A 15,000-nucleotide genomic window follows, 5' to 3' on the forward strand; every position below is an offset into this window, starting at 1 on the left:
GCGCCACTACACTACACTACACTACTCTACACTACGTGCCCCATGGAGTGAGCCTCGTGCTCTACTACACTACGTGCCCCATGGAGCCACTACACTACGGGCCCCTGATAACAAACACACACACACACACACACACACACACACACACACACACACACACACACACACACACACACACACACAGACACAATGTAATGCTCATTTGAGAGGCTCACTGATGCTGGGTCCTGCCTCTGATAACACACACACACACACACACACACACACACACACAGACACACACACACACACAATGTAATGCACATTTGAGAGGCTCACTGATGCTGGGTCCTGCCTCTGATAACACACACACACACACACACACACACACTGACACAATGTAATGCACATTTCAGAGGCTCACTGATGCTGGGTCCTGCCTCTGATAATCTCCAGGTTCTCAAAGGGGCTGAGGGATGTCAGGTTGTGGGGCCAAGCCTGTATCAGCAGGAAGCCTGTGAGGATCGACACCAAGAGGAGCTGTGAGTGGCAGGAGTCACACACACACACACACACACACACACACACACACACACACATGTACACACATGTACACGTACACACACACACACATAGACATACGTATACAGACACACGCACACACGCACACACACACACACACACACATAGACATACGTATACAGACACACACACACACACACACACACAACATAACCAGTACTACAGAAATGGAAAAGCAGTCACTCTCACACAACACAGTCTCTAGTCCTGTCACCTGTCAATCACGGCAAATATAAAACACTCACATTTTTCTTCAGAAATGAATATTTCATGCTGAATTTTTAAAGCTGCGGTGAAAGCTAAAACAGCTGGGACTGTGTCACACGTGTGGTGGAGTTATTTTATGGTTGGGGTTGCCTATTTCATGGGACTATGCCAGACGTGTGGTGGAGTTATTTTATGGTTGGGGTTGCCTATTTCATGGGACTATGCCAGACGTTTGGTGGAGTTATTTTATGGTTGGGGTTGCCTATTTCATGGGACTGTGCCAGACGTACAGTACAGTATGGTGGAGTTATTTTATGGTTGGGGTTGCCTATTTCATGGGACTATGCCAGACGTGTGGTGGAGTTATTTTATGGTTGGGGTTGCCTATTTCATGGGACTATGCCAGACGTGTGGTGGAGTTATTTTATGGTTGGGGTTGCCTATTTCATGGGACTGTGCCAGACGTGTGGTGGAGTTATTTTATGGTTGGGGTTGCCTATTTCATGGGACTATGCCAGACGTGTGGTGGAGTTATTTTATGGTTGGGGTTGCTACCCCTATTTCATGGGACTATGCCAGACGTGTGGTGGAGTTATTTTATGGTTGGGGTTGCTACGCCTATTTCATGGTTTGGATGATGGGAAGGGATTGGATAGGAACAGATTATTTAGTTCCTCAGGTCAACTGGTACAACAAGCGAATGAGATTTCACATTCATTTGTTTGGCAGATGCTTTCATCCAAAGCTACTCAGAGGCATCCACTAGATGCAGGTTATTAATTAATGGGCATAGCTTTAATTCCTTAGTAACAGATGCAACTAAATGTATCACTTTGCTATATTACTATTACTATCAACTGCTTTCCGTAAGACATCTCGAGAGACGAAGTGTCCAAGTGCTTGTACCTGTGATTTCTCTCACCGTCCTGAAGATGTCCAACTTCACAGGATCCATCTTTGGTGTTTTAGTGAATGGGTCTCTGAAATACATTTGAAATGGGATTTCTGCATGTAAGTCATACGGCAGCACGGCAGGTGAAGACTCAGTGGGAGTTGACTGGGAGGAGAGAACTCTTATCGGTTTCCTTACCCATTTAAGGAGGTCTTCAGAATGGATATGTCTCCATTTATCTTGGTGCAGTTTTTGAAGGAGTCGATGTTTGTTGCATTGATTGTCATAACACCAGCTAGTCTTCCCATTCCAAGCCCATTACAAACTGCAATTAAAAAAACACAGAATTGTTTTAAAGGCCCCATTTTACCTCAAAATATAATTTCCAAAATCATTGTGTGAAATGATGACCCGTCTCAACACTGCTGCTGTTCTGCCAGGCGGGTGCAGTGTGTTAGTGTAGCGTGATGTGTGTAGCGTGTAGCGTGCTGTGTGTAGCGTGTAGCGTGTAGCGTGCTGTGTGTAGCGTGCTGTGTGTAGCGTGTAGCGTGTAGCGTGCTGTGTGTAGCGTGTAGTGTGTAGCGTGCTGTGTGTAGCGTGTAGCGTGCTGTGTGTAGCGTGTAGCGTGATGTGTGTAGCGTGTATCGTGATGTGTGTAGCGTGTAGTGTGTAGCGTGATGTGTGTAGCGTGATGTGTGTAGCGTGATGTGTGTAGCGTGTAGCGTGCTGTGTGTAGCGTGATGTGTGTAGCGTGTAGCGTGATGTGTGTAGCGTGTAGCGTGATGTGTGTAGCGTGATGTGTGTAGCGTGTAGCGTGCTGTGTGTAGCGTGATGTGTGTAGCGTGTAGCGTGCTGTGTGTAGCGTGTAGTGTGTAGCGTGATGTGTGTAGCGTGATGTGTGTAGCGTGCTGTGTGTAGCGTGTAGCGTGTAGCGTGATGTGTGTAGCGTGTAGTGTGTAGCGTGATGTGTGTAGCGTGATGTGTGTAGCGTGTAGTGTGTAGCGTGATGTGTGTAGCGTGATGTGTGTAGTGTGTAGCGTGCTGTGTGTAGCGTGATGTGTGTAGCGTGTTAGTGTAGCGTGTAGTGTGTAGCGTGTAGCGTGATGTGTGTAGCGTGTAGTGAGTAGCGTGATGTGTGTAGCGTGATGTGTGTAGCGTGTAGTGTGTAGCGTGTAGTGTGTAGCGTGATGTGTGTAGCGTGCTGTGTGTAGCGTGATGTGTGTAGCGTGCTGTGTGTAGCGTGTAGCGTGATGTGTGTAGCGTGTAGCGTGATGTGTGTAGCGTGATGTGTGTAGCGTGATGTGTGTAGCGTGCTGTGTGTAGCGTGATGTGTGTAGCGTGCTGTGTGTAGCGTGTAGCATGATGTGTGTAGCGTGATGTGTGTAGCGTGCTGTGTGTAGCGTGATGTGTGTAGCGTGATGTGTGTAGCGTGCTGTGTGTAGCGTGTAGCGTGATGTGTGTAGCGTGTAGCGTGATGTGTGTAGCGTGATGTGTGTAGCGTGTTAGTGTAGCGTGTAGTGTGTAGCGTGCTGTGTGTAGCGTGTAGCGTGCTGTGTGTAGCGTGTTAGTGTAGCGTGATGTGTGTAGCGTGTTAGTGTAGCGTGATGTGTGTAGCGTGTAGTGTGTTAGTGTAGCGTGTAGTGTGTTAGTGTAGCGTGCTGTGTGTAGCGTGTTAGTGTAGCGTGATGTGTGTAGCGTGATGCGTGTAGCGTGCTGTGTGTAGCGTGATGTGTGTAGCGTGCTGTGTGTAGCGTGATGTGTGTAGTGTGATGCGTGTAGCGTGCTGTGTATAGCGTGTTAGTGTAGCGTGATGTGTGTAGCGTGATGCGTGTGGCGTGCTGTGTGTAGCGTGTTAGTGTAGCGTGCTGTGTGTACCGTGCTGTGTGTAGCGTGATGTGTGTAGTGTGTTAGTGTAGCGTGATGTGTGTAGCGTGCTGTATGTACCGTGCTGTGTGTAGCGTGATGTGTGTAGTGTGTTAGTGTAGCGTGCTGTGTGTAGCGTGATGTGTGTAGCGTGCTGTGTGTAGCGTGATGTGTGTAGCGTGATGTGTGTAGCGTGCTGTGTGTACAAGGTAGACTATGTCAGTCAGTTTGAGGTCATACTTTTGTAATAGTTCTGTAAACATACAGGGATCCAAACTTCAAGTATTAGTGTTTATTTACACACAACAAAACAAACACAAGTGTGTTTTTCCAAGTCAAAACACAAAATAGCATTTCACTGAGCATTTATCACCCCCATTGTACCCATTGTACATGACCTGTGACTTATTTATATTGCTTAGGCTGATTGCAAAGTGAACTAATTATTTAAAACAGTTTTCACATGAGAAAGTGTGCTAGAGTGAAAATAGTGAAAATAATAGCCATACATGTGTATAGATTTGCTAGGAGTGTGTTGATCATTTGGAAATTGAGTGTAAAGCATGAGTTGTGTTTACAGTTCCGCATAAAGAGTGCTGTGCAGTGAATTGTGCCTACAGTTGTGCAAAGTGTGTGTTACAAAATTGCAAACTGTGTGCAAAGCAGTGTTTGTGCTTTTAGTTTTGCGAACTCAGTGAGTGGTTTTGCTATATTAATAGTTTTAGGAATTGTGCTATAAGAATCACAGTTGTGTTTAAGCATTCTGAAAAAACTGTAAGAGTTTTGCAAAAAAAGCCATAGTTACAAAAAATGTGCTTAAGCAATCAGAAAAAACTGTAACATTAAGAGGTTGATCACAACAAGTGACCAACCAATGATCCATTTAGCCATTGTGGAATCATGAAAAGCAATATCACTGATGTGATATCTGGTGAGTTCTATGGTATAAGTCCATGTGATATCTGGTGATTTCTATGGTATTGGTAAGTGCATGTGATATCTGGTGATTTCTATGGTATTGGTAAGTGCATGTGATATCTGGTGATTTCTATGGTATTGATAAGTGCATGTGATATCTGGTGATTTCTATGGTATTGGTAAGTGCATGTGATATCTGGTGATTTCTATGGTATTGATAAGTGCATGTGATATCTGGTGATTTCTATGGTATTGATAAGTGCATGTGATATCTGGTGATTTCTATGGTATTGGTAAGTGCATGTGATATCTGGTGATTTCTATGGTATTGGTAAGTCCATGTGATATCTGGTGATTTCTATGGTATTGGTAAGTGCATGTGATATCTGGTGATTTCTATGGTATTGGTAAGTGCATGTGATATCTGGTGATTTCTATGGTATTGGTAAGTGCATGTGATATCTGGTGATTTCTATGGTATTGGTAAGTGCATGTGATATCTGGTGATTTCTATGGTATTGGTAAGTCCATGTGATATCTGGTGATTTCTATGGTATTGGTAAGTCCATGTGATATCTGGTGATTTCTATGGTATTGGTAAGTCCATGTGATATCTGGTGATTTCTATGGTATTGGTAAGTCCATGTGATATCTGGTGATTTCTATGGTATTGGTAAGTCCATGTGATATCTGGTGATTTCTATGGTATTGGTAAGTGCATGTGATATCTGGTGATTTCTATGGTATTGGTAAGTCCATGCCTTTGGGGCAGGGGCCGTCACACTGCTTGCACTTGCGGATGCCGTTCTCCTCCATCTCAAAGGTGTTGCTGCTGCAGGTACGCACACATGCCCCGTGGTCCGTCACAACATAGTTATCTGAGAGAGAGAGAAGCGGGACAAAAACACAAACACGTTTGGGCTGCTGTGGCGCAACAGGCTACAGCGTCCACACCATGCACAGGTCCGAGTGTCCACAGGGACCAAGGTTCGAAGTCCAAAATACCATATTTTCCAGACTGTAAGTCACACACAAAATAAGTTTTCATAGTTTGGCTGGTCCTATCAAAATATATATAATGTAACATGTTTTTAAATATTAGTCAGTATGAATTGACATGAACCCTACATGAATCATTACCATCTACAGCTGCGAAAGAGCGCTCTAGGCTTATGGAATGAGATTGGGAGCTTGGTGAACTTGCGACAGGTCAAACATTTTTTCATACATAAAAAACAAAAATTAGAGGGGGTTCGGGGCTGTTACCACTGGGAAAATGTATTAAATGTCGTAAATCATGCATAATTAACAAAAATAACTCAATTTAGGCTACCGTAGGCCTACACAAGACCTTGAATTTCCCCTGGGGATCAATAAAGTATCTATCTATCTATCTATCTATCTATCACAATAAGGTTTCCATTAACTGCCTTGAGCTAGCTACCCTAGTCTTTCCAGTACTGTGTAGCGCCACTGAACCTTTTAACCTTTAACCTTTTAACCTTTACCAAACCGCGCCGGCCTACTTTAACTGCCAATAACTCACAAGAACGGTGTAGGCATGTGCAGACGTACATACATCCCAGAGACTGACTTACGGGGACAGGTCTTGACGCAGGTGGCCCCAAAGCTGTATTTGGCCTGAGGGTTGTGGACGAGCTGGTGGGTCTTGGGGTCGTACAACATGAGAGGGGGACACATATGCTTACAAGTGCCACCATCTCGGAAGTCCTTACAGGCCTGCAGAGGTGAAAAGAGTACGAGAGCAGTAGCCTCCATTAGAGATGTCCAGAGCAGGAGCATCCATTAGAGATGTCCCAGAGCAGGAGCATCCATATCAACTCTATGGAAGCCATAAACAAATGATGCGACTGTGCTTTCAACTCTTATATGGAAGCCATAAACAAATGATGCGACTGTGCTTTCAACTCTTATATGGAAGCCATAAACAAATGATGCGACTGTGCTTTCAACTCTTATATGGAAGCCATAAACAAATGATGCCACTGTGCTTTCAACTCTTATATGGAAGCCATAAACAAATGATGCCACTGTGCTTTCAACTCTTATATGGAAGCCATAAACAAATGATGCGACTGTGCTTTCAACTCTTATATGGAAGCCATACACAAATGATGCGACTGTGCTTTCAACTCTTATATGGAAGCCATAAACAAATGATGCGACTGTGCTTAAACAAATGATGCGACTGTGCTGTCATGAATAACATCATGGTTATCAGAAATAACATAATGGCACTAAAGGTCTACGAGACCAGCCATGCCTGAGCACATGCCTCGTGGATTCTGCTTATGGATCACAGTGCGTGAGCACATGCTGTGTGAGGGTGGCGTGAGGGTGGTGTAACTCATGAGCACATGCTGTGTGAGGGTGGTGTAACTCATGAGCACACACTGTGTGAGGGTGGTGTAACTCATGGGCACACACTGTGTGAGGGTGGTGTAACTCATGAGCACATGCTGTGTGAGGGTGGTGTAACTCATGAGCACACACTGTGTGAGGGTGGTGTAACTCATGGGCACACACTGTGTGAGGGTGGTGTAACTCATGGGCACATGCTGCGTCAGGGTGGTGTAACTCATGGGCACATGCTGCGTCAGAGTGGTGTGAGGGTGGTGTAACTCATGAGCACACACTATGTGAGGGTGGTGTGAGGGTGGTGTAACTCATGAGCACATGCTGTGTGAGGGTGGTGTAACTCATGGGCACATGCTGTGTCAGGGTGGTGTAACTCATGGGCACATGCTGCGTCAGGGTGGTGTAACTCATGGGCACATGCCGCGTCAGGGTGGTGTAACTCATGGGCACATGCCGCGTCAGGGTGGTGTCAGGGTGGTGTAACTCACAAAGCAGTCGGAGGCGTATGGCCCTGTGCAGCCCCCAGCACAGTTCTCATTGCAGCAGTCGCTGGGCTTGGGCCCCTTACAGCGCCGTGAGCACTGGTCAGCACACACCAGCCTGGTCACTGTGGAGAGAGAACAGCAAGAGCAATCGCCTCAGTACTGAGACTCAGAGCTAGCACCAGCATCATTTGGCCAAGAGTCACTTAGCACATGCACACACACACACAATAGAGACTCTAATAAGACTCAGAGCCAGCACCAGCATCATTTGGCCAAGAGTCAGCACTTAGCACACACATGGGGCTAGCAGTATAGCACACACATGGGGCTAGCAGTATAGACGGGATCGGCCCTATGTTCCCACATTTCCCATATTTTTAAGATTTTCAAAATTAGGGTTAGGTTAGCATCATCTATTCACACTGACACTATGCTAATACTTAGCATCACTGACACTTTGTACGGAGAGTCAATGATTTCTACATATAGCAAATTCAGATACACTATCTCTGTAGATCTGGTGTGACAACGTTAGAAATGGGAAGCACTTACTAGTTTGGCAGTTTTCAGGTCCTGGTGCCCAACAGGATCCATTGTGGCAACTTGAGTCACAACTTTGGCCTGGATCACAACAAGAACAAAACCAGTCACCAAAACACACACTGCAATGTTTGGAGTGTGCTAGAAATTTGAGGGAAATTTGGTCTCTGCATTTATCCCAATCCGTGAATTAGTGAAACTCACTCAGCACACAGTGAACACACAATGAGGTGAAGCACACACTAATCTCGGCGCAGTGAGCTGCCTGCTACAACAGCGGTGCTCGGGGAGCAGTGAGGGGTTAGGTGCCTTGCTCAAGGGCACTTCAGCCGTGCCTACTGGTCGGGGATTGAACCGACAACCCTTCGGTTACAAGTCCGAAGTGCTAACCAGTAGGCCTAATATAATATAATATAATATAATATAATATAATATAATATAATATAATATAATATAATGCACTCACAGAAACTGGCAAAACTTGATTTGATGGACACCAAATCTCCACTGTTCACAATGTCTTTCCACTGGACGGTGTCGATGTTACACAGTAGATGGTTATGCGTGATTTTCACGCCCCCATGGAGGATTTCTTTAGTGGAACAAAAACAACACACAAAGGTCACTTGATGCTCTGCACACACACACACACACACACACACATATCAAGAAAATATCACTTATGAATCCCCAGTGAGCAAGGTAATGGCTTCTCGTTTAGCTTTTATCATTTCAATCTATGGTGCTTGAATTTAACAATCTCCAGATTCAAACTTCATATGACTTGATGCTGTGACATACAAACTCACATATGACACACTGAATGTGAAATCACACTAACATACTGTACTGAGGCAACAGCATTTTGTACAGACACTTTCAATGGTGATGTCAGAAGATACAATATGGTCTTAGCATGAGTTCTCTATGATAATACAAGCATGTGCTCTCTATAATATGGTCTTAGCATGAGTTCTCTATGATAATACAAGCATGAGTTCTCTATAATATGGTCTTAGCATGAGTTCTCTATGATAATACAAGCATGAGTTCTCTATAATATGGTCTTAGCATGAGTTCTCTATGTGTTCTCTATTATATGGTCTTAGCATGAGTTCTCTATGTGTTCTCTATAATATGGTCTTAGTGTAACCTGCGTTGTGTTGAACCTGCGCGATTCAGCCCTGCACACGCCCGGACTCGAACCCGCGAACAGCAGCACCTCGGATCGGGAGGCGAGCGCGCTAACAATTGAGCCAATAGCCCAGGCTACTGGCTCGCATGCCAGCAGCACTCTTGAGGCGTCGGGGAGTGAGGTTTACCAACGTTCCACAAGCACAGCTAAGCTAGCTGGCATCCGTTACATTAGCATGAGTTTTCTATAATATGGTCTTAGCATGAGTTCTCTATGTGTTCTCTATAATATGGTCTTAGCATGAGTTCTCTATATGTTCTCTATAATATGGTCTTAGCATGAGTTCTCTATGATAATACAAGCATGAGTTCTCTATGTGTCTTTGCCCACTCTTCAATCCTATATGTGCCATCTGTGCCAATTCTGACCCGTTTGTGCTGGTTCTGACCTAAGAGGCCATTTGGGACGATAAAAGTAAACGCTATCAAAATAAGAAGGATATGGTTATAAACATCTCTCCATGTACTATTTTGAACATGATTTCAAATATCATCATAAATACCAATTTTGTTGTTTTTTCCACATTTAAGGGGACATTTCTTATTACAGCAACATGTCCATGACTGGATTTGGGGTCTTTGAGATGGAAATATTAATAATATTTTATTATTAAAAAATATTAAAAAAAGAAAAAGCTTTAGTGCATGTTATTCTATAAACATTTACAGTAAAGAAACATGTGGTATTTGGTGATCATTGGTAAATGTTGTGATAATAATAAGGAATATAAATGTGTCCAAGACCAATTTTCTCATCCTCCGCAACAATTTTCAATCATTATTTAAGTCCTCAAGGAACTTACATTTTCAAGGAATTTTGTTGGAAGGGACATAATTGACTGTGATATTCAAGATGGCTACCAGGCAGGGGCGTCACTAGACCTTATTCACTGGGGCACGTGCCTTAGTAAAAGTCTCCAGTGCCCCAGTAAAATTCTAGAGCATCATGAGCGCATCTCCGTGCGTGCTTTAGTCATGAGTTGAGCCTGTCACTTACCAGCCAATAAAAATAAAAAAGGAAAAAAAGAAAGGGACCATAATAGCCAATCAGAAAATAGCACCTCTGTAGCTGGGTAAGATTGAACGCAACAACCAATGAAAATCGTTCACATGATTCTTCCGAGTGTTTCGTTGTATTGTGGAAACTGCTGGAGCTCATCACATCACTTTGAGCGCAGAATAATTTGTCCCGTTTTAATGTTACAACAAATTCACAGCTTGTTTGACAGAAAAAAATGACAAGTTGATCGCTGTTAGAGAATGTTGCCCACATAATTAGCATCTGTTTTTCAATGCTTAGAGTCATTGTAGCCTAAATTTAGCAACAGTTTACCAGCTTGTGCTCTCTCCCTCACACACACACTCACACCATGCGTAGGCTGCATGCACACATGCGGAGAATTAATAATGATTTACGTATAGGCTACTGTAGAGAGAGTCCTGTAAAAGTAGCGTATACTGTTTGTGAAGCTGTCCTACTGTAAAACTAAACATAGCCTTCCGATAAACTATTCAGAGATGGACATTAGAAAATTCTTCCTGAACAGAGGCAGAGGGAGAGGAACAGTGAGGAGAGATGAGGAGGATGAGGGAGGTATGATAATTGCCCACATTAACGGTAACATTAACATTTATGTTGGTAGCCAGTGCTGTGATTTGATCTATGGTTTAATGGCAACCTTAAATAAGTTTGCTGCATTTGCAAATGTAGCCTAATCTACACAGAATCATACATACAGAGTCTGATTCTGTGCAGATTATTATAGGGTACATTTGGAAATTATCACCAAGTCAGTATGAAGGCTTTAGTAGGCTATTTAAGCTACAAAGAACTGCAGTATTGCCAGGATGACTATAGGACCCTTGCCTGGGAGGGAAGTATATCTCAAATTTGAGTTTAGGCCTACTTATGCTATATGTGTGTGAATGTTGCTGGATAGTTGCTGCTACAACAATTGAGGGAGAGTGCTGGTCCTACAGTATGACAGTGACAATTATGATTTTGAAGCTCGTAGCCTACCCGTAGGCTAGCCATTTATTTCATATTGCGCGCACATTTTTTTTTTTTTTATGTAGGCTGGGAGTTGGGGGCCTGTGCCCCAGCAAAGCTCTAGATCTAGAATCGCCCCTGCTACCAGGTAAGCAGTTCTTATTTTTTCTCTCCAGGTAAAAGTTAAAATGTTGTTTGTCATAGTACCTACACAACTTTTTTGTTCTCATTACCGAAACATGAGTTTGTGAAGTTTTAGAAAATGTTGCCGTTTTAATTTTGTATTATTATATACCCCATCATGGTCTAAATATAAAAAGTCCGGGAAAGTTTAGCTAACCCTCATGGTGCTTCCACAGTTAGCAAGAATGTTTATGGTCACTCATCCTCCGCAACACCATTATCATCCACCGCAACAATTGAGGGCCTGTTGCGGTGGAGAGACTCAATGTTTCGGTAATGAGAATGAGACATTTGTGCCGGTTCTGACCGGTTCTGACCTGAGAGACTGCGCAGGGGCAGCTGGCGTAGCCCGCGGGTGATGTTGATGGTGGGCGAGGAGAAGTTGCGGTCATAGTTGGACATGATGGTGAGGGCGAAGCGGTTCTCGTAGAGCGAGTGGCCTCGAATCAGCCTCAGGTTCTCCAGCGGGATCGTCTCCACAAAGTTGACGGCGATCAGCACGTAGCCACTCACTTCCTCGATGCTCTTTAAAACGATAAATCAGTGACATGTCACTTTATTTGCCTGTCTGACTGAACCAAGTAGAGACAATAGATGCTACTGAAACATCTGATGAATCAATCAATCAATAACTCAATCAACGAACCAACAATTAATCACTAATGAATTAATCAATTATATTTAATCAATTAATTATTGCAGGAGCCTATCAACTCCATGCACTCTCATTGGTTGGAATGCATGCCTAAATTAACTGACTCGTTCTAATGTAAGCACTGGTATAAAACCTACTGTATGATTTGATAGCAAAACCATCAAAATCGACTCATTAGGTGCGGGAGGATGCTATTGTTATTTTTCGTCCGACTTTTTTGGCGGCCATTTTTTATTATCCAGAAATGTTGACTAGATCCTAAAGATACCAAAAATGCAAAAATCTGATTTTTAAAGGGGTTCAACACCTACCCAATTATAGCCTATTCATTCCAAATATTTGTCTTTGGTGAATATAGTCTAATGAGCAACCACGTTTTTGTCTGCTTTATTACAGTGCATGAAAATGCACTGTACTGTTCTTCCTAGGCTTCTTCTTATTATTCCGCTTACCACTTTTTCTGTACGCAATTTCTCTTGAACCGTTTAACTTAAAAACTTCGTTTAAACTTTGTAACGTAGGTCTTCAAATGGACCAGGTTGCTACTTTTCAACTTTTTCATACTATTCAAACTATTAATGAAAAACTTTTAAAAAATCCCCACAGACTTAACATTGCCGATTGTGACATCACAATACGGCCATTAAGCAATTGGAATCCTATGCCAGGTGTTCAGGCCACCTGCAGCAACTGTCTGTCTCAGGCTTTAAGCATACAATCTGGCTCTCTTAAGACTACGCATCCTGTTCAACTGTTTCCTCTGCCCACATTTTGTTTCATAAAAGTCTTCACTACAATAATTCACTGTTAAACAATGTAACCATTTAAACTACTGAACTTTTTAACTGTTCAGCCATTGTAACTATCACTTTTCATCAACTACGACTCCTACCCACTGTAACTAGTTAGCATAGTTACCATTTTTAGCAAAACTGCTAGAAAACATTAGCTAAGTTAGCTAAGGAACATGGTTAGCATAGTTAGCATTTTTAGGAAAAATGCTAGAAAACATTAGCTAAGTAGCAATGGTTAGCATTGTTAACATAGTATTGTTAGATTTTTTAGCAAAACTGCTAGAAAACTTTAGCTAAGTTACCTAAATAGCATGTTTAGCTTAGTTAACATTGTTAGCATAGTTAAAATTGTTAGCATAACTGCTAGCAAACATTAGAGACATTCCAACTTTTAGTTATCGTCAACTATCTACCTATACACAGCCATTAAACTATTTGAATATCAACATTCATTAAACTTTCAGTCTCTCAACAACTTTTAAACTATTTACATTTTTTTTTTGAAACGGTCTACTTTTAAACTATCATTAAACTATCTATCTATTAAACTAGCTGTCTATCAACAACTTTTAAACTATCTACATTCAACTTTTAAATGGTCTATTTTTAAACTATCATTAAACTATCTATCTAGCAACCACCATGTCTATCCTAGCATCACCATAGTAACCATCTCTGTATTATCTCTTTTAACTATACATGATATTTTACATCACAACTTTTGCATTTTCATGCACTGGTCATTACTTGGAATTGCTTTTCTAGTTATAGCTTGATCTTGTTGAATTCACAACTCTACAAGGCAGAATAGAGTTAGTTGATCTAAGCATCTATTCAGGTTTCCAACATGATGTTATGAAAAGTGTCTTGATCAGATAATGTCATCACACGTCCTAAAACATTGATACAATCTAAGATAGTGTCCGCCCTGTAATACATCCTCAAACTATTGTTGATGTGCAACTGCAGACTCTTGCAACTGATAGTAACTCTTGTGTTGTGTTTGCATCCTGTTGTAGTTTGTAACTCTCGTGTTTTGTTTGCATCCTGTTGTAGTTTGTAACTCTTGTGTTGTGTTTGCATCCTGTTGTAGTTTTTGGTCAGAACTGACTGGCCCTACAATGTTAATGCTTTTTGTAAATATTTGATTTTGATCTAATGATTTAAACATGTATTGCTTCTGATGGCCAATCCTGTGCTCCACGGGAGAGGACCGATTATGTAAAGAGAGGGAGGAGTCACTTGACCACACAGATATGGAGGTTCCTTATTTTGTTTTATTTCTGGTCTGTGCAGCTGGTCCTTTTTGAAATAAAAAATAAGGAACCTCCACACCTGTGTTCAAGTGATTCCTCCTTTTTTTTCTTTAGTTTAACATCTCAGTTGGTGATACGAGCGCCTATTAGTCATCAACGGAGAATTAACAATGTCCAAGAGCCCTTTTCAGAAACATGACACTAACAATTCAGAACCAACTTTTTGTGTATTTGGACAGCCAAGACCTTAGATTCTAGAGGCTATGCTAAAGGGCTCTTGGACTATATGCTAATTCTTGTTGCCATGGTGCTGCATCCACCAACCCTGAGGAAGGAGAGATCGTGGTGCTCCTGGATGTAGGTAATCTCCAGGTTCTCCAGCACAACGGTGCAATTGCTGAACATCCGCACCAGGTTCCTGTAGTGGTCATCGTACTGGCCCAGCAAGGTCAGCTTATTGCTTAATCCCTGGCACACTGCGAGAGAGAGACAGAGAAAAGTCCATCTGCATTAAAAACGCCAAACAGAAACAAGATTAAATGAGGAGACCACCTCAGCAGACGTGGGTAGCACAACACAACAGGCCGTTTATGTAGTGGAAAGAAAACAGAACCGCACTGAATAAACACCCCTTCAAACCACCAAGCACTTTCCCTACTCACTTCTGTGTTGCCATTTATTACAAGCTGACTGACAATGTGTGTGTCACTGTAATGGCTAAGTGAAGAGCAGAGTGATGTGTTTGGGGATTACATGCTCATGGTGTGTGTTTGTGTTCTTGTGAATAAATGTGTGTGGGGAGCTTAAAGTCTTAACATGTTATGCTTTCAGTTGCTACACATCCTCTTCACGGGCGAACTGTTAAACAGATAAACAACTGACTAAATAAATGAGCTCCGAACACACACAGATTATGTGCTGTGTGTGAGTATATTGCTGCTTGAAGGGTCCAGACACACACTGGAGTATTGCTTTTTGAAGGGTGGAGTATTGCTGTTTGAAGGGTGGGGTATTGCTGTTTGAAGGGTGGGGTATTTGAAGGGTGGGGTGTTTGAAGGGTGGAGTATTGCTGTTTGAAGGGTG

The 15,000-nt window shown here is 42.6% G+C and overlaps 1 protein-coding gene across 3 annotated transcripts in view; it reads right to left on the reverse strand.

Annotated features, from left to right (window-relative positions):
• Nucleotides 1-15,000, reverse strand: part of LOC143130826 (epidermal growth factor receptor) — a 60,586-nt gene that overhangs the window by 25,183 nt on the left and 20,403 nt on the right. For all 3 annotated transcript variants that reach the window (XM_076290046.1, XM_076290044.1, XM_076290047.1), the window contains exons 2-11: nt 14,242-14,393; nt 11,530-11,737; nt 8,312-8,437; nt 7,858-7,926; nt 7,309-7,427; nt 6,040-6,181; nt 5,203-5,319; nt 1,859-1,985; nt 1,675-1,748; nt 404-494 (exon numbers count right to left, since the gene is read on the reverse strand). In XM_076290046.1, coding sequence (XP_076146161.1) covers nt 404-494; nt 1,675-1,748; nt 1,859-1,985; nt 5,203-5,319; nt 6,040-6,181; nt 7,309-7,427; nt 7,858-7,926; nt 8,312-8,437; nt 11,530-11,737; nt 14,242-14,393 — 1,225 coding nt within the window. The remainder of the gene's footprint in view (nt 1-403; nt 495-1,674; nt 1,749-1,858; nt 1,986-5,202; nt 5,320-6,039; nt 6,182-7,308; nt 7,428-7,857; nt 7,927-8,311; nt 8,438-11,529; nt 11,738-14,241; nt 14,394-15,000) is intronic.

The sequence above is a fragment of the Alosa pseudoharengus genome, unplaced genomic scaffold (assembly GCF_046254945.1).
Source record: "Alosa pseudoharengus isolate Yale_2024_CS ecotype anadromous, Long Island Sound unplaced genomic scaffold, YU_APseudo_1.1 YU_APseudo_1.1_scf_18, whole genome shotgun sequence".
In the NCBI taxonomy this organism is placed as follows: Eukaryota; Metazoa; Chordata; class Actinopteri; order Clupeiformes; family Clupeidae; genus Alosa; species Alosa pseudoharengus.